Source organism: Arvicola amphibius, chromosome 14, assembly GCF_903992535.2.
Source record: "Arvicola amphibius chromosome 14, mArvAmp1.2, whole genome shotgun sequence".
In the NCBI taxonomy this organism is placed as follows: domain Eukaryota; kingdom Metazoa; phylum Chordata; class Mammalia; order Rodentia; family Cricetidae; genus Arvicola; species Arvicola amphibius.
Genome location: NC_052060.1, coordinates 11,950,153 through 11,971,025, shown reverse-complemented (window position 1 = coordinate 11,971,025; position 20,873 = coordinate 11,950,153). Strand labels below are relative to the sequence as shown.

Here is a 20,873-nt window from a genome sequence, read left to right as displayed (position 1 = left end):
AGGTTTGTTGATAAAAGAGATGATGGTAATTCTGATGTGCTTGCCTTTTTACATGTATTAGCCCTTTTCTCTTATTGGTTTTACTGTTGTTTCTTTGCGGTTTTGACAACTTGAGTATAATATGTCATGGACAAGTTCTCTGATCATTTCTTTTTCGGTTCTAAATGCCTCTTGTCTTTTTCCCCCTTCTAGCTTTAGGAAATATTCTGCTGTGTGGTTTCATGCACGGAGTGAGGTAGTGGCATTTGAACTTGTGGTCAGTTTACAAATCTGTGATTTATGCTGTTATGGTGTTTGTATTGGACATGTCTTTTCTTTTTTTTGTTTTTTCTTTTTTTTTTTTTTTATTAAAGATTTCCATCTCCTCCCCTCCTCCTCCCCCTTCCCTTCCCTCCCCTCCCTTCCACCCATACCCCCACTCCACCCCTCTCCAAGACAAAGAGCTATCAGGGTTCCCTTCACTATGTTAAGTCCAAGGTCCTCCCAGCTCCCCCTAAGTCCAGGAAGGTGAGCAACCAAACTGACAAGGCTCACAGTGAGCCCGTCCATGCTGTAGAGTTCATGTTCATTGCCGTTGTCCTTGGTTTCTCAGTCCTCCTCCACCATCAGCCACATTCAGAGAGTCTGGTTTGGTCCCCTGTTCCATCAGTCCCATTCCAACTGGACTTGGTGGTCTCCCGTTAGATCTGTCCCACCATCTCAATGGGTAAATGCACTCCTCACGGTCCTGACTTCCTTGCTCATGATCAAGGAAGTATTGGACATGTCTTATGTCCTCCAGACTAACTTCACCTTGGTGGTTTTCCCTCTTTGCACAACACTGCCCTCTCCTGGTCACACTTAGCAAACATTGCAGTCTGTGGACTCTTTCACCATTGGATTGGGCTTTTCCAGAGGGGTGGCTAATGTTTTAGCTGGGATATCCCCAAAGTGCACTAAGAGTGTAGAAGACTACAGTACTGAGCAAGTAGAGGCAGAGGAGCGATCATTGTACCAGTGTACTTTGAGGAGTTCCTGAGTATTAATGACCTTGCTGGAAGGGATGCAGCTGTGGCTCTCTTGTATACCCTGACTTAGTTTCTGCAACAGTGGCCAGTAGGTACATGACTCTAGAAGTAGGTATACCTCTGGCCTCAGGATGAATGCTGTCTTAGTACAGGCTATTTCCAATTATCGAGGTCTGCTTCTAGCCACCATGTGTAGGCCTATCTTTACTTATGTATTCACTTACCTGTCCTAGTTGAGCTTCCTGCTGCCTTTACCTTTAGATTTCTCATTGCCTGGCAGTCTTGTTTTCTGCCACAGCCTCCCTGGTCCTTACCTTTATTCAGAAGCAAAACTGAGAGATTTCTGACCTTGGCTGTTCTCTGTTATGAGGCCTGCAGGGTAGCTCAGTTTTTAAACAATAATATTTCTGAAGATGATGAACCGTGCTGCCCTTTGTTCATATGGAACAAGAAATTCCCCTTCACTGCTGAGCCATCCCTTGGCCTTGAGAGGGCTGCGGGCTTGTCCTCAGGGCAGGACTGGCAGTCTCTGACCTGGCTCACCTTGTGGAAGTGGTTTGTGCTTTGTTTCACTTCCAAGCAGCAGGACTGAAGTTCTTGTCACTTTTTACCTGCACACGTCCCGTCTGCCAGTGACGGTTGGGCGTCCTTCACTTATTTTTGATTCTGAAGTTCTCCTTTCCCCTGTTCTTCTTTGGAACAGAATCTGCCGCCTCTTCTCCCCTTATTCAGACTCCTTCACACACTCACATGGAGTTAGCTTTGGAAATCTTTATGTGCAAATTCAGAGGCTAGTTTCAGTTTATGTAAATTCTAGCTTTATGTTAATTTCTCATTAAAGAGGTTGTTTTTCCTCTCGATTGCCCTCCATTGTTTTTAAATAAGGATTTGAATTGTTACTGTCTAGCCCTTGATTTTCCCCTGACTTTCCCTTTCAAATTTGCTACCTAGCTTGTTTTAAAATGTGTAAAAAGGTGCTCTAATTTTTTCCTGACTCTTGATTTCCTCCTCAAATTCAAATTAATTGCACTTAAGAGCTGTTCTACAAGCCACATAGTTTTTTTTAATAATTTGTTTCCCATCTGTCTTCATATGTTATTTTTCCTTCTATGTTGTTTCTGAATTTCTTAGGCTCTCTAAAAATCTATATTTATTTTCTAATTGAAAATACTAATAGAAAATATGCTAGATGCTTTTAATTACTTAATCTAGAACTAAAAGACTCCAAATGTGACATAGTGCATGGAAGTTACACAGCCTTTATTAAACCAATAATTTATTTTTTTCTCCCAGTTTTGATTTTTTATATATTTATTTTTTATTGTAAATATTTTTTACACAATGTATTATGATTGCATGGTATCCTATCTCCCTGCTTTTCTCAGTTCCTCTCCATCTTCCCTCCCATCTGGATCCATAGCCATTCTGTCTTTCTTTAGAAAACAAACAGGCATGTAAGGAATGATAATAAAATACAATACAAGATAAAAACAAAAACAAACAAATTGGAATAGGACAAAACAACCAAACAAGAAAAAGGAAGAGTCAAAGGGAAAAACCACAAGAAATGCATATAGTTGAGACACATACATTTGTGCTCACAGCAATCCCATAAAAACACAATACTGAAAGGCATAATACATACACAAAGGACTTGTAAGATTTAAAAAATGCCCTGACTTAACCTTGTAAGACAAAGAACCTCCAGAGATGCCATCGAGTTTGTTTTCTGTTGGCCATGTATTGCTGGGCACAGGGCCTGCCCTCAATAGTGGTTTGTTTCCCCAGTGAGACGCCTTTGGAGAAAACCAAATTTCCATTTGCAAGTGCCTATGAATTGGAGATAGAGTCTGGGTTAGAGGTGGGGGCATGTGTTTGTTTTCAGCTCTAGGACCCCATCTGGTGCAGACCCGTGCCGGGCCTGGGCATGCTGCCACATTCTCTGTGAGTTCATATATATGCTGCCTGTTTAGTCTAGAAGGCCTTGTGTCCTTGGTGTCTTCCATCCCCTCTCGCTCTTACACTGTATCCGCCCCCTCTTCCAAAGAGTTCCGTAAGCCCCAAGGAAAGGGATTTAATGGACACTGAGTGTTCCAAAGGCTTTCACCCTCTGCATATTGTCTGTTTGTGGGTCTCTGTGTTTGTTCATATCTGCTGTAGGAAAAAGGTGCTCTGATGATGTTTAAGCAAGGCATGGATCTATGAATATAGCAGAATGCCATTAGGAATCATTTTATTGCTGTGTTCTTTTAACAGAGCAGTAGTATTTGGTTTTCCTCTATATCCCTGTCCTATCTAGTCTCAGATTCTTGGTCACCCAGATAGCATTAGGTATGGGTTCTAGCTCATGCAATGGGCCTTTGCTCAAATAAAATATTGGCTGATTACTTCCACAAGCTTTGTGCCACTATTGGACCAGTGTATCTTGCAGGCAGGTAATCGTTGTAGATCAAAGTGTCTGTAGCTGGATTGTTGATATTTACCTTTCTGCTTTGGTAGTGTTCAGAGTACCTTCCAGTACCATGTAAACTAATTCACAGGGGTAAAAGTGCTAGGTAAGCACCAGCTTGACTTCTCCATTTACAATGACTTGTTTAGGTGCTGTCTTCAGCAATATGATCTTACTTTCAGTTTGTGGAGAGCCACCTTGACAGTAGCTTGAGTTGTTTAGGGATTCCCATAGGACATCTTTGGCCAAGAACTCATTAGATGTAACCCATTTCTGGTACTCAAAACTTATTTGGTGACAAGAAATATCCAGTTGGGGTTCTGTCTCCCTGTTACTTGGTGATTTCATTTAGATTACCTTCATATATGTATATTTATTTAGGAAGCTTCCACTGTATTAGATTTCTGTATGACCTCTCAAATGGCCCCTAGTCTTAGCTGTCCCTCCTCATATTCCCTCCCTCTTCCTTTCTTCTCTCCCTCTCCCTGTTTAATCCTCCCTTTCAGTGCCCCCACCCCGTTCATCCATAACTATCTATTCTATTTGCCCTTCTTAGGGAGATTCTTTCCTTTCTCTTAGTCTCTTATGTGTTACCTAACCTCTGAGGGTATATAGGCTTTAGCATGCTTAGCTTTGACTTACATGCTAACATCCATGTATAAGCAAATACATACACATTGGTCTTTCTAGGTCTGAGTTACCTCACTCAGGATTTTTTTTTTCTATTTCCATTTACCTGTGAATATAGATTGTTTTTAATTTACTATTGTAAACAGTTTTAGTTTACTATTGTAAACAGGACATCAATGAACATGGTTAAGTAAGTGTCTCTGTAGTAGAATGAAATACCCTTTGGTATATGTCTAAAGAGTGGTATAGCTGGGTCTTGAGGTAGATGTATCCCCATCTTTTTGAACAATTATTAAGTCCACAGATCCTGGTATTTTATGAAACTTGTCAAGAGAGATAATTTGTTAGGAAAATCAGCTTTTAAAAGGTGCCTTATCACCTCTCCTCCATTCTCTTCCTATCACCACCCTGCTCCATGAAGTTAAGACAGTTCTAGGCGTTAGAAAGCTTACAGAATTTGTTATCAGTAGTCCTCTGTTACTAGAAGCAGAAAGGAACATTCTAGTGATGCCAGTAGAAAAGACAGATCTATACAAAGAAAATGAAGAACAGTGAAAATATATTTGAGTCAACACTAAAGGTTTATTTTTCTGCTTTTAAATTACTTTGAAAGTTTTTCCTGAGTTTGATTTTTTTCAAGAAATTGACTATTTACAGCAAAAATTGCAACTTGCATTGTAGAGTCTATAACACACATAGAAGAAAACATGCGGTCACAGCAGCACAAACTGTGGTGTGTAGATCTATACATAGGTGCTTCTGTGTATAGAGTGATGTGGTGTAGGGCGGCTGGGATGAACAAGCAGGCCTTCCTGCAACAGTGATGTACACTGAAAATTGCCTAAGTTCCAGGCATACTTAATATAACTCCTGAACAGCATAGCGGAACAGCATAGTACATAGTGTGTATTGTTTACCTTTGTGGCTGTGTAGCTGATTGAGAACTGTAGCTTGCTGCCACTCCCAGCATCTCTTGAGGTTATGTGACACATATCCTTAGTGCAGGCAAAGGTCAGAACTCAAAATTGGAAGTATGGGTTCTACTGAATTCATACTGCTTTTATACTGTCCAAGAGTAAAAAAACCTCATGAGTTGAACTCTCAGAAACCATGGACTGACTGTCTTATATTATGGCAGTGTTCTCACATTACATGTGAGGTTGTAATATGTACTACATAAATTAATGGTGTATGTTATAAGCCCTAGGGCATCATATTTTGTACAGAATAAGTCAATAGAGAAACTACTAGAATATTAAAAATACTGAATAAAAAAAGATAAAAAAATAGCTTGGTAGAAAAAAGAAAAAAACACCGAAGAGTAGACTTATGCTGGTGGGACTTGATATAGTATAGTCACTTGGGATGTTTGGTTCTTCTTACAAAATTAAATGGAATTATTACATACCCTTTGTTTTCTATCTATCTATCTATCTATCTATCTATCTATCTATCTATCTATCTATCTATCTATACACTTTTGAGAGAAAGTAACTGTTTATACAGAGTTTGTTCATAATAATTTTTAAAATAATATTGCCAAACTGTGATACACTCAAGTGTTGATCAGCAAGTGCTTAGCCTAATAGTTTTCATGTTTGCTCAGTGAAACACTAAAGAATTGAGCCACTAAGTCACAGCAGTAAATCTCAAAGGCATATTGAGTAAAAGAGCCAGTCACTAAAGAATATATACAGCATCATGGTTATAGAGAGTTCCAGAATTCAAATAAACCGTCTTTAATGAGATAATTGGGAGCATGTAGAACGACAGCAAGGGGAAACAGAGACATGCTTTACAGGTCCTGACATGATAGAGTAATGGTTTTCCCTGTGTACCCAAATGCTTGCATTTTCTAACCAGTGTTGGGTTGTTTGGGTTGCGGAGTCCCTGAACAGTGTAGGTACTGACCTTGGTGAGGTGCAGAGGTAGAGAAGATCCTCTCCTGTCCTGTAGCTCATCATTTGATGTCTCCTATGCTGTGCAGGTGCTTTTCCCTTCATGCAGTCTCATTTGTCAGTTCATGGTGGTGTTGTCTGGGCCACTGCAGTCCTCCTCTTCAGAATGTTCTTGCCTACTCCTATATCTTGAAATGTTTTCTCTCATGAGCACTAAGGTTTAGAATTTCTGGTCTTACATTAAGTAAGGTCTTTCATCCATTTTGAATTTGTTTTTGTTCAGGACGAGAAGTTTTCATCTTCTATATGTGTATGTCCAATTTGCTCATACTGTATGTTGAAGAAGTTGTTTTTCCACCAGTGTCTATTTTTGGCATCTCTGTAAAAAAAATTATGAATTTCACTGTGTGGGTTTGGTTCTGGGGCTTCTATTCCAGTCCTTTGACCTGTGTCTGGTTTTTTTGCCAATAGGATACTGTTTTTGTTATTCTTGTTTTGTAGGGTAACTTAAAATTCAAAATACCCTCATCTGGTTGTTTTTTGCTCAGGATTGTTTTGACTGCCTGTAGTCTTCTGTGCCTCCATATGGATTTTAGGATTTTTTTAATAGTTCTGTGAGAAAGGTTATTGAGATTTTGATGATGATTGTGTTAAATAAGGTCATTTTTGGCAATATAACCATTTTTGCAATGTCAATTTTACTATGTCATGAAAATGGAAGGTTTTTCCATTTTGAAGTATTTTCAGTTTCTTTCTTCAGTGGTGTCATATTATCATTGAATATTTATTTACTTTTTGTTAGGTTTATTTTAGTTTTCTTTTTTATGATTGTGAATTGTGGTGCTCTCCTGATTTTCTCGTCATGTGATATATTAGAAATCTACTAATGTTCACCTGTTAATTTAATATCCTTCTACTTTGCTGAAAGTGTCATTTCTAAGAGTGCTGTAGTGGAGTCATTAGAGCTTTTGTGTATAGGATCATTTTGTCTGTGAACATGTGTAAATCGACTTCTTTGTTTCTGTTTGTATCTCTCATTTCATCATATTTCTCTAACCAAGATGTCACTGATATGTTAAAAAGGAGGGGAGAAAGTAGACACCCTTGTCTCACTCCAGATTTTAGTGGAAATGCTTTCTTTGTTTAATTGTACTATTGTGTGTTGGTTTGTTCCATATGGCCTTTATCTAATATAATCCGTTATTGGATTCTATTAAATGCCTGTTCTACATTGAGAAGATCATGTTGTCCATATCCTTAAGACTATTAATAGGTTATATTTATTGATTTGCATATGCTAACGTATCTTTTTATCTTTGGAATGAAGCCCATTTTGGGTTAGCATAGGTGCAACCTAGCATGAGGTGCAGCATTGGCCACTTCTGGACCACAAGGTCTGTTTGCTGATCCTGAGGAAACTTCCAGAGGATTTTGACTCAATTAGCTATTCTCTTCTTAATCAAAGCTGATTCTTTAGTTCCAACTGACTAGAACCACAAATTATTAATACAAAATAATACATGAGCAACCATGATAGATTTCTTCTTTCTAGAACTTCACAAGTCAGGCCTCCATCATCTGCACTGTTCTCAGCATTATTGTCTAAGTTCCCACAGTGGCTCATTTGAGCTTTGAACATTCTAGCCCCAAATTTCAAAATCTTGCACAATTCTCATCAAAGTGCAGTCAGGTCTGTCAGCATTTCACACAAATCTGGTACCAGCCTGAGTCTTAGGGTTTCTATTGCTGTGATAAAATATCATGACCAAACAATTTGGAGAAGAGTGTATTTTAGTTTATAGCTTTAATCCTCCATCATGGGAAGTCAGGGCAGGAGCTTCAGGCCGGAACTGCTGATGCAGTGGCATGGAGGAGTGCTGCTTATTGGCTTGCTCCTCATGGCTTTCTCAGCCTACTTCCTTATATAATTCAGGACTACTTGCCCAGGGGTGGAACCACCTGTGGTGAATTGGGTCCTCCCATATCAGTTATTGATCAAGAAAATGCTGTACAGACTTGACTACAGGCCAGTTTTGTGGAGGTGTTTTCTCTGTTATGGTCTCTCTTCTCAGACGTATAGGTTTGTGTTAAGTTGACTGAAGCAAACTAGTGCATCTCTTTTGTCAGATTTTAGTAACACTGCATCTGCTTACTTTCTAGTCCCTTTCCTTGCTGCTGTTTCTGGTCTTTGCTAGTAAGATGTGTTTCTTGCAGGCAGCAGAGAGCTGTTGTTAAATACAGTCCACTAGCATGTGACTTGTGGGGAATTGATAACAGTAGCACTCTGAGACATTGTGAAAGGTGTGTGTTGTTCCTGTCATTTGTTGTTTTTGAGTGTTTGGTGCTCTGCTGTTCTAGTGTAGTTTTTTCTTTCAGTGACCTTTAGATTGCTTTTTAATTAAAAAATGTTTGCTTCCGTGCTTTTTAAAATAATTTAATAATTAAAAATACTAATATTTATTTATGTGTAGAAACGTTTTGTGTATGTGTCCATATGTGTACCTGGTGCCTACAGTGCCAGAAAAAGGCATCGCATAACCTGAAACTGAAGTTATAGACGGTTGTGAGCTGCCACATAGATGCTGAGAACCAAATCTGGATCCTGCTGAGCCATTTCCCAACCCCAATTTAAAATTTTTAAATAATATGTTGTGATATGTTTTTAAAACTATTTTCAAAATGAAGTTATTTCTAAGAAAGTTAAAGAAACATTTATCCACATTTGAAATTGTTAATATCCTCACTCATTCTTATCTAAGCTTGAAAAATATTGTATATATAGTTGTTTTAGAGCAAATTCTGCTTAAATATAGTATATTCCTACTTTAAAATTTTTGCATATTATAATGTTTAGCTATTTAATATATCTGAGTGAAAGTTGGAGCTTCATTAAATGGTTATTTCTATTGGCCATGATTCTGAGTTTAAATTTGTACATTGTTCAAGTTTCATTTATTTAATTTCTTGGATTTTGATGTGATAAATATGAACATCAGTTGTTGGCAAGCTTTGTTCTTAAAATTGCCATTCACTAAGAAGCTTTGTTCTTTAAATACATAGACTAGAGATTTTGTTTGGACTTTGAGCAAAACACAAATTGTAGGTGATTCATTATCAGAACAATTCAAAGTAATTATAGGATCTTAAATTGATTACTATTTAACCATCAAAAGTTTGCCAGACATTTTTAATGTCTTGTAGCTGATGTTTAGCCTAGCGGAGAGAGAAGTCGTGTTGTTTTTAATTGTTTTGTCTATTAGTATTCACTGAACATTTTTGTTACTCGTGTTTTCTGATTATACATGGAAGTGTGTTAATGGCTCCCTTTGATCAGTTGAAAAAGAATAACATTTGTAGGAAAAAGTTTGATGGTATTAATGTGGGGAATATGTCTTTTGTTTTAAGTTGGGTTAGTCTTCAGTAGTTTTATCTGGAGTGGTTTTTGTTTGCTTGCTTGTTTTTGTTTTTTGATTTTCAAGACAGGTTTCTCTAGTCCTGGCTGTCATCGAAATCACTCTGTAGACCAGGCTGGCCTTGAACTCGCTGAGATTCACCTGTTTTTGCCTCCAAGTTCTGAGGAGTAAAGCCTGGCAGGAGTTTTCTTTTGAGTTAGAATATATATGAGTCAAATTTTGTATTTTAGAATGCTGTCTATGAAATAAAAGATAAAAACCTTGTTTAGAATTTAATATTTTGAAAAGTGTTTGTATGTACTTCAAATAATGTTTTCCTTTGTTACTTTTACTTGGTAAATGTCTACATAGTGAACTGTAGACTTGAGGTTTTGTGTCTCTAGTTGACAACAGAATAAGTAATTCATTAGTTAGCTGAGAGCCAGTTGATGTCTAAATATCATGCTTTGCTCCTAAAATGTATACTGCATTCCTTAAATTTTCTTTTGTCTTTCTATCACACTAAAATAAAATTTTCCATGGTCTTACAGCATCTTTGCATGCCTTCCTTCAGTGATAGCTAACTCTCTAATTGCATCCTGTAGCACTGACTTTCTAAACTCTAGCTACAGCCAGCCCCCTTCACTTCCCTCCAGGCCATTGCATTTGTTGTTTCCCTTACTGAGAATTTTCTTCTTGGAGGTCTGTTCATCATAGACTTTTGTGTGGTCAGGACTCAGCCGAAATTTCATCACTTCAGAAACACTTTATCAGGTCATAATATAGAAAGAGCCTTTCTTCTGGCGTGTTTTCCATCCTTAGTATTCAGTATCCAGTTTCTCAACTTGAGTTTCTTCATAGCAGTTTTCCCCACTTCAGTGGCCTTATTTATTACAAGATCAAGTATGTTATAGGCCATGTTTATGGATATCTGTCCTGCAGTATAGCAAATTTTTACTGCTTGTAAAAATGGATGTCTGTCTTACATAGTTACTATGTCCACATTTCCTTTTTGATTCTCACTTCTAGCTATAAAAGAAAAATCTGATAGTGATATTTGCCTCTAATAATTTCAATGAAAAAATAGTTCTGTATAATGAAGGAACTATAAAAGGTAGAGCTATGTGTGTTCTAATGTAGATATTGGTGTGTTCTTAATCCAGATCATTAAAAGTATAGCATATTAAATTGGCAGCATAGAAGATCAGAGCATATACAAGAGTATAAGAGAACCATTAATTACATGGAATTCTCTATAGCTGTTAAGACCCCATGAGAAAACTGTTCTTTATGAACTGATATGGAAAGACTAATAAAGAACATACAAGACTGTAGTGCCCAGTCAGAGCACTTCATGCATTTTGTTTATGCTTTGCTAATAAGAGAAAATAAAATATGGATTCCTTATGTATTTATAAAAACTCTGAGTGTGTAAGAAGCTAGTGAAAAGTGATTATAGATCTAGGTGATGTTTATGGAATAAGGATGGATAAAATGTATGGTGGATGTTTTCTATGTTGTCTTGATTTTTACAACCTGGCTGTATTATTGATTCAAAATTTTTAACAAGAATAAAAGTAGAAACTATTATGTTAGATATAGTAATTTCTAAGATCTATTTACGATTCATGTGTTCATTTAAAAAAGTTTTGCTTTTTCCCCAACCCTGTCTCTTTTTATTCCCCTCTTACTCAGTGGAGTAGGTCGGAACTGGGGCTGGGCGTCAGCAGGTAGCAGCATTCTGGCTGAATTTGGCACACTGCATATGGAGTTTGTCCACCTCAGCTACCTGACTGGTGACTTGATTTACTACAAAAAGGTTAGTTATCAAGGACTCTTACAAATTTCCCAAGAGATCGTAATACTTTAACTTTCTTAGAACCTTTGTTTTTATTGCTTTTTTTCTTTTTCAGTTTTTTAAAATCCCTTTCTACTTAGAATATATTTTAAAAGTATTTATTCAGAAGTTATAACCACTATTTATATTAAAATATATATTCTCTTTTATACTCATGGTTAACCACATGTTAAGACAAGAAAATAAATTTGATAATTACAAAGGAAGAGAGAAAATACTGCTTATTCAATTCATAGAGTATATGATTATTCTACTGAATCTTTTAAGACAGCCTTGTTTATTTTTGCTGTTTGTTTGTTTGAAAGGAGGGTTATTTTTTCTCACTTCCTTTTTGGTGAAACGGATCTTCACCCAGAGTCTTGCACATGCTGTTTATTGACTCTCCTACTGAGCTATACCTGAGTGTCAGGACGCTGAATATTAAAATCCAAATGGCTACTATGAATGCAAAACTCAGCTCTCACCTCAGAAGATCTAAGAGGTATTTATTCTAGAACCAAATATGAACAGCCTTAGCCCGTAGGAACTCAGATTCAGGTTATTGCTGCTTCAACATAGTAACAGTTTCGTGAAAATTTTATAATAACAGAGCACAATAAAACATAAGTGAAGACCTCTGTTAAAATACTCTGGGAACAACAGCTACATGGGGAGATCTCTTTCTCAGATGCTAATTTATAGCACTCTTAGCCTTTGGGCTGGTGGAAGCCAGGGTCTGTCAGGACATTGCAGGAGGACCTAATAGTCACAAGGATGTTAGGCTACACACAGAGGGAAGCAAGGAATGGATGTTAAGATGGTTTAGTTCTAAACCCAAAACATTCCAGCACTCTAATTAGGATGTTTTAACTAGTTAATCATCCTTATAGAATCTTTAACATGGGCACGACTATTTTTTTCGTCCTAAGTTCACTTTAGAAACAAACATTTAATTTGGGGGAGGGGGCTATAAAATATCAGTGTAGATATTAAAATCCTTAGCATCAGTCTATATCAGCTGCAAAGGGTAAGAAAGTGTCATTTTATAAAGATGGCATATATGATAAGAACACACTTGTGTTTAGCACAAATTTAAACTCTGTGGAGGTAGTTCACAGTGCAGATAGGGCGGCAGGCTGATGGTGGCTGCTTTCAGACGAGAGGGAAGTAGTGTGCTAAGGAGCTAGGAAAGGATGCTTGCAGCAGTTCACAGTGCCAGCTTCAGTGAGGGAAGAAGTGACAGGTGTCCCTGTGGCAGACAGTGCTAGCCTCCCATCTCAGTTGGCCAGGGAGAAGCAAGGGCTGGAAACCACACTTAGAGTTGCGTTCAACCTCAATCTTTTATGTCAAAACTTTCTTGTGAATTTTTGGGTCAGGAAAACAGGAGAGTCAGTGTGGTGGTATAGAACTGTACTCCTGGCATTCGTAAGATTAAGGCACATTAATCTGTTTATACCAGTGTGGACTACATGCCGAGTTTAAGAGTCCTTACTCCCCCCACAAAGGGAGGAAGTTGATGAATGATGACGAATAATTCTCGTAAAAGGCGTAGTACAGAATTTATAAGAGATTTATCAGAACAAAAGGGAAAGGCCATGGAATGTGACAAACACTAGACCCAAACAATAAATAAATAAAAATCCTGACCAGATATCACCATAAGAAAGGCATGGATTCCCTCATGCCCCAACCTGTGTAGAATAAGAATAGAAATGAGATAAAATGGTAGAGTAAGATGTGATATCAGTGCCAGAGCAGAAGAAAGCCTTTCCACCCAAGAGAAGACCAAAGGGGAAGCAACCCAGGAACGATGGGGCTTGAAATGTGGAAGGAAGGACTTAGAAGACAGAGGAACTACAAATAGTGGGAGTGAAATAGTGCGCTGAGAAACACAGAGTTCAATATCATCCATCATTTCAGATGTCAAAAAGCAAGTTTCTCATGTTTCCTAATATCATTTAGAAGTGTCTAAAAGCACTTGTGCGTGTTGGTGACATTGTATCTGAAAGCATTCTTGAGCTTCTCAGTATCATGCCAAAGCCAGCTAAAGAGAACATGATGAGAAGCATTATGGTAAAACTATTGATGTTCTCAAGTTCAGAAAGCTAAAGTATATATACATGCCTGTGGGAAAGAATGCATTCTAAGTCACTTGTACCATCCTGGTCATCAGTCATATGTAAGGCAGCATGGCTACGTTACTTACTCAAAATTTTGAGTGATCAAAACTTTAAGTATCAATAACTTTTCAAAAAACTAAGAATATAAGAAGTTGAATAGCTTTCCTGCTGCACTGGCTGCTCCCCACGCCTGAGAGTGCCTGTCAGATCTGACTGGCCTGCACACAGCTTGAAGGCAGCCTTTGGGAAAATCATCAGCTTCCGAGTATAGTTTGTTATTCTTTTACCTCCCTTCATTTCAGGGAGATCTCTAAGAATTTAAATAAAATAGTTAAGAAATATTTTATTGGGAAGGTATTTAAATCCCAGCAGTTTGATTTTTACTTCATCATTTATTAAATTCAAATGAATTCTTTTCATAGAATTTTTAAATTTCATTTCTATGAAGTTATTTTATTCTATTTTATTACAATATAGGGATATATCTGGAATATCTGGCTGATGTTTCTGATGGTCATGTCTGTATAATAACTGAGAATGTAAAATATTTTGTGAGCTTTTTTATTTCATTACTTTTATTGTTTTTTTGGTTTTTTTTTTGTTTGTTTGTTTTTTGGTTTTTTGAGACAGGGTTTCTCTGTAGCTTTGGAACCTGTCCTAGAACTAGCTCTTGTAGATCAGATTGGCCTTGAACTCACAAGAGATCTACCTGCCTTTGCCTCCGGAGTGCTGGGATTAAAGGTATGCACCACCGCCACCCAGCCTGTTGTTTGGTTTTTAAATACTAATATGTCATCTAATAAAACTAATAAATCATTTAAGAGTTACTTTTATTTTTGTTTGGTTTTTAAATAATAATAATAATATGTCCTCTAATAAAACTAATGAATTGTTTAAGAAACAGAAACCCTCCTGTCCACCACACATGTCAAGGTAGAAGGTGGGTATAGGTTCCATGTGATAGAAAAATCACAGAGCATAGACTAATAGAAAGCCTTGATGACATCTGTTTCTCTTAATTACATTCTTATTTCATTTTGATTAGGTCATGCACATTCGAAAACTACTCCAGAAAATGGAACGCCCAAATGGTCTTTATCCAAATTATTTAAACCCACGTACAGGGCGCTGGGGTCAGTGTAAGTATTTCTAGCGCAATTGCTGACTTGTTTAAAAAGGTTGTTTGAAAAGTCTTTTCTTGATATGGTAAAAGGTGCACCATGTGGAATTCAAACCCCCAGTCTAGGCCCGATCCTACCAGTGCTGCTTTCGTCCCTTAGTTTCTGATCCTTTTAAACTACTTGAATTTTTATTTGTAAAAAGGAAGCATTGGTAAGGTGTCTCACAAGGATATTTTCTTTTATGTATTGTAGGTACTTTGCTGGAATACGTTATGACGGATATTACGTAGTAATTAATCTTATAAGTAAGAACACTATGAGGAATTCAGAATAGATGTAACTATACAAATTACTGGAAAAGAGGACAGTTGCCATTGGATAGACTATGTGTATTTGTTCATATAAGAAAAAGGTATCACACATTAGTTATTGTATGAGACTAAAGATAGAAAAAGAATGAGTGTTTGGTCTGATTTGGGGGAGTTCCCAAGCTAGCAGGGTAGGTAGAAACACAAAGTGATTGGACTATAATGTGGCAAATATAAAAAAGAAGTGTACTCATTATATGAAACTGGCAGAAATGCCTGCTCTGCCTGGTGGAGAAAGGTTTTGCTTGCAGAGATTAATAGTATCGGGGCTTTAGAACTCAACTTTGAAGGTTTTGAATCTTAAACAGTAAATGTTCATGTGGAAATGTTGAACTTAAAATTTTAGTAATTAAGGTTTTATAAATGCTGTTTTTTAAAGTAAAGAAACTAAAATAAATACGAGTAACAACTTTGTCCCTAATAAGTCAATGTCTGGGCTGATTTTGAAAATAATAATAGTGTAATGAAGTAGTAAATGAGAGACAAAGGTAACGATCATTTAATTTTAAGTACTGGAAGCACTGCTAGCTCTACCAGTGGAAACCATGCGAGTCTGAATACCGGAGCTGGAAGATGTTTGCCATGGATTGTCTTGCAGGCTCCTTTTCAGGAAATTGCTTATGGACCCTAGTCATGTGTTTTTCCCTTCTCTGTTCTCTTTACTTTGAAGAAAACAGAAGAGCTAATGTTCCTACTGAAAGGATATTTTTGAAAAAGCAAAACGTTGAGACCTGTGTTTATAAAATAAAGTGTAGTTTTCTTAATGCTTTATATGAGTGACTGGATCAGATGCTTACTTAGTAATTTCAGTGAATCAGATTGTAGAATTACAGTACCAGACATGAATTCCTTCCTGTTGAGCAAGCTTTAAGTCAAATTAGACAGCTATCTGGTTATTCCCAAGGTAAAAGTCCCACCATCATACCATTGTGGCTCTCTTGTGGGTCCTGTCATTGTGTGGTTCATTGACATTACAGCTGGGTAGAACTGCCAGTTGTTTCTCTATCTGTGCAGCCTTGACTACCAGTGTCCAATGCTATGAGAGCCATTCCTCAGGGAGGAGGCTTCTCCGTTGGTTCCTACTTGATTCCTTTAAGTCCTTTGAAGAGTGTGGTGTCTTCAGTAATTTCTGGAAGAAAACAGAAATTGCATTGGTTTAGGAACCTGACAGTAAAAGGTTCTTTTAGAGAAGCATCTGTGCTTACCACTGTAATACCAACATGTTTTTTCTTTAATAAGTGATAAAGAAAAAACTTGATAAGCACTTGAAAAAGACTGAAGTGAACTCTTGTATCATCTATGAAACTGATTTCAAAATGGATTTTAAAAATACAACCAAATTTAAGAGCCTGAACTACAAAGCCCTTAGATGAATATCCGGGCCTATAGATTCCTCAATATGATGCCAGGACTAGATAACCATAGGAAAGTAAGTTAGACTTAAATAGAAATTAAAACTTTTGTGCATTGAAGGACTCTGTCATGATTTAGAGATAACCTACCAAACAAGAGTAACATATATAGTGGGGATATGTTTCTACAATATATTAACTCCTACAGGTCAACAAGAAGGCAACATAATTGAAAGATAGACCAAGTAATTTGGATAGTTATTTTTCCCAAGAAGATATGCAGATGGGAAAGAAGTAAATGAAAACTGTTTGGCGTCTTTATGGAAATGCAAATTAAAACCACTGTGAGATACCTGCCATTTCACAGCTTCTATGGTGGCTTCATTCAGAAGTAAGCCTTGGCATATGTGGAGAAATTAGAGCACTTGTCATTTCTGGTGGGAACAGAAAACCTTGCAGCCAGGGTAAAGCCGGGGCAGTTTCCAAAAAGGCAACCCGAATACCCTAATGAGTAGCCACCAAATGCACTGAAAACAGACTCAGGTGCATATGTCCAAGTGTTCCTAGAAGCCAGGAGCTGCTGCTCTGCTAGAGGTTCAGTTGCTGGAGGCTCTGGCACAAAGGCGATACAGTGGAGCATTTAGGAAGTGAAAAGAAAGCTTCCAGGGATGGGTAGTGGTCATGTTTACCCATCTGTGAGCGCAACTATTGTCACTGACTGGAACACTTTCAGTGGTACATAGGCACAACAAGGTCATTGAGTTGTTGGATCCCTGTCTCCAGGTCTTGTGGAGGAGGTAGCTTTTATGAGGATGGGTTGTTGCAGAGTAAACCCGCTCTATCTACCAGCTCCCAGAAGGATTGCTCACTAAGTTGTTGTATAGTCAGATTGCCTTCACCAGCGTTGAATAGATGCTGACACCATGATCTTGAATCTCTAAAATTGTGAACTAAATAAACCTCAGCTTTACATATTTTTTACAGAAGCAGAAAATGGATGTAATGCAAGTGGCTTAATAGTGAATGAATAAACAAAATATGGTATAAGCATACAATGTAATATTATTACTCAGTAATTTTTAAAAAGAAATGATACATGCTACAATATATGTGACCCCTTTGAAAACAATATGCTAAATGAATAGAGACAACCACACAACACAACATATATTAGTGTGTGTGTGTGTGTATGTGTGTGTGTGTGTTTGTATTTATGTCAGTTTCAGATTCGTAGAGACAGAATGTAGGCTGGAGGCTAGCAGAAGCTTTAGGGACAGAGAAGTAGAACTAGATTACATCTGTAACCCAGCAGTCCAGGAGCGGAGGCAGGAGGACTTTGAGTTTCAAACTAGCCTGAGCTACAGAATGAGTCTTAGTACAGGCTGGGATTTATGTGAAACCATGTCTCAAAACAAAGCCAAATTGAAGGTCAAGGAAAAGGAAAGACAAGAGAAGGAACAACTTGCAGATGGTCCAGGTCCTTATTTTATATTTTTGCAGGGAGTGGGGAGGGTGGTGGGATAAGGTGTCTCTGAGAGTCAGAGCCTTGTTGTCTGTTTAAGAGCTGGGGCAGCTAGAGGGCAAGTGCAAGGGTTGAAGAGCTCCTTCCTTCCTTCCTTCCCTCCCTCCCTCCCTCCCTCCCTCCCTCCCTCCCTCCCTCCCTCCCTCCCTCCCTCCCTCCCTCTCTCTTGTTTGCAGTTGGCTATTACTGGTGGTAACCAGTGGGCAGTCAGTTAAAGGTAAGGTAATCTCTAAGTACTTCTCCTGACTGGCTATTACTAGGTCCACAGGGAGGGCAGTTGAGAATCTAGAGAAACAGGTTCCTTTACTCCTAATTGCCATATTCCTGTAGTTCCTGGAATTGCCATAGTTCAACCAAAAGAAGTTTTACATGACAGCTCAATGCAGGATGGAGAGAATGGAGAGTAGTTTGCAGGGGTTTCCGTGTCTGGTGCACAGTTTCAGGAACAGGTGGTGCTCCTGTCACCCACTGGCCGCAGCCAGCATCACTGACTAGCACACTTCCAGTGGTGCCAGCGGCGCAGTTTGTGTCACACATAGATCACCACAGTAAAAGGCCCTAACAAAAAGAGAACTCACTTGTCACTGTTTTTCTCCACAAAATCAATTGAAATTACTTTACAATATCTTCATCGTCAGCACTTATTAATTTTGAGAATGCTACAGAAAGCACTGTTCACTGGGTGTTTTGGCAGACAGATTTTAAAACCTTAGCAAACTGGCCTCATATTCCGCTAGCAGCTGCATTCCCTACTAAATTGTCTGATTTGTTCTTTTTTGTGTTTTTGTATGTTTTATATCAGCTCTGGAAAGTATCAAATTCCATAATTATCTTTGAGCAGTATACATCTGTCATAATCTATAAATAGGCTGCAAAACAAACATTTAATTGAACTGAAAGTTAACCATTCAGCTTTGGCTAACTGTATTGTAATTAGAGTGATGATAATGTCTGATATGCACATAGCAATCAGAGTGTAATTGCTAGTAATTATTCTCAGGATAAGGACTTGGCAACAGATTTAAAAGAATATCGCAAGGAACCTAAATTTATAGGCAAATCATTGGTTCTCTTCCCTTTTTATTTCAGTTCTCTCATTTTTAAAGTGCAATGATTAGCCTAGGCCATTTAATGATTTCAAGTGAAACCAATCTAGGAAACCAGTCACTACCAGTTCATTAAGTTTTATATTACTAACTTTAAAATTGTGGAAAGATTAGAATGCGTATAACGTTTGCAGTTACAGTACAAACCCTGGCTTTCCTGCATAACAGTTTCAATAAGGGATCGAACTTCTGTGCCTCTACTGTTTCTCCTGGTGAGTTCTTTAGTCTGAAGCACATGTGGGTCACATTTGTGAGGCACTATATTTGGAAATGCTTCACACTAGTTTGTATTCTAGAATTCTGGTTGGAGCTGCTTCTAGAAAGAGCATCCCCCCCCCCCCCCCGACTGCCAGGCCTGCTGAGATGGCTGTGTAAGCAACTGGTGTGCTTTAAAATTCATCCTCAGTTTCCAGGTATCAGAAGACTCTTGTAGTGCGTGTTTCATCAGATCTGCCACATAGGCAGTCCCAAGTCAGTGCTTCAAGTCAAGAATCCAGACCATTGAATGATGTTATACTCTTAGATCTTAGGTAGTCCTTGAATCTTCAGCTCCTACACTTTTCTCCCTGGCCAGCTGCCTGGGAGAACTTGAGTGGACCTGTAAGAAGACTGAGACCATTTCCCATGAATTAAGTAATTTGTTACATCAGTAAACCCTGACAGGAGTTCATAGATAGAAAACCACATTTCCTGTCCCATAGAACTAAATAAAGACTTGCATCCTCTCCCTTCTGTTTCATTTCCTTTAATACTATGTGTGAGTTCTTAGATTTCCCCCCTTGGTAATCCTTTCTTATATCTATAACAAATCCAGAAATTAGCACATGATGCCAAAGTGTAAAAGCCTTTTTTTTTAAAATTACTTTAGTTACTGGGGCTGGAATGATGGCTTAGTGGTTAAGAGCACTGGGTGCTCATCCAGAGGGCCTGGGTTCAATTTCTAGCAACCACATGGATGCTCACATCCATTTGTAACTCATGTCCCAGGAGATCTAACACCTTCTGAACTCTGCAGGAACTGTACGCATGTGCTTCATAGACACACATGCAGACAAAACACCCATACACATAAAATAAAATTTTAAAAATGAAAAAACAATAACAGACAAACCCTCTCACTGCCTGACATGATGCGGAGCTTAGCTGCCTTCCACTTCTTTACCATTAATAAATCTGATGACAAGCACTAGCTCTGAAGTATACTCCTTTGTAACTTTGTACTATGATACATTACCATTCCACAGTGTTATTTTTCACCAAAATATTGTTTTCTTGAATTTGTCTTCAACACATTTCTTTGACTGCCTGAGTTCAGTCCCTAGAACTCAATGTGAAAGGAGAGAACCAGCTCCTGGAGCTTCTCCTCAGTCATATGTTCATACCATAACCTTACACCCACACTGATAATGGTAATCAGAACTGACACTGAAAGAAAGGTACGTTCTGTTTTGAACTGTTAAGTACATTATCCAGATATATGATGTCTTAGAAAAATTTGGAATTTCATCACAATGATCATAGTTGCTGGGAAAGCTGTGAGACCATCAGCATCTGTTTATTTTCTTGAAAAACCTGCTTTCTGGGCCATTCTTTTGCTTTCTTTTAGTCTCACTTAGTTGTACTCAGTTTTTATAAATTTGCTCTTTATCCCTGGTTTTCTTTGCCGTCTTCCCAGTGCTGTGGTATGAAATACCATCTATATCCCGACTGATGGGTGACACTATTTCTCAAATACTATCTTACCCTAGATAGGGAACCAAGGACAGACTAAAGTAAGGATACCACTGAAGTTGAACTTGGTGAATCAGTGAATTTTATTGTGATTACTTAGAGAAAAATGGGTGAGGGGCAGAAATGACTCAAAGACAGCTGCATCACCAAAAGCCTACCGCAGCATGGTAAGAACTCATGGGAACTTCAAGGGTATTTTACAACTTGCAGGTAACTCAAAACCTTGGAGACTTTTTCACTGAGGCAACACAGGTGGTCTGAGCCTCTTCCAAGCATCTCTGCTTCCTCCAGGCAGCTCTGCTTTAGAGTAGTATATTATTTGTATTTTGATAAATAAAGC

At 38.1% G+C, this 20,873-nt stretch overlaps 1 protein-coding gene across 1 annotated transcript in view; it reads left to right on the top strand.

The window, feature by feature from the left end:
- Nucleotides 1-20,873, top strand: part of Man1a2 (mannosidase alpha class 1A member 2) — a 112,156-nt gene that overhangs the window by 54,415 nt on the left and 36,868 nt on the right. Inside the window, exons 7-8 of the mRNA XM_038311169.2 lie at nucleotides 11,072-11,195; nucleotides 14,379-14,472. Coding sequence (XP_038167097.1) covers nucleotides 11,072-11,195; nucleotides 14,379-14,472 — 218 coding nt within the window. The remainder of the gene's footprint in view (nucleotides 1-11,071; nucleotides 11,196-14,378; nucleotides 14,473-20,873) is intronic.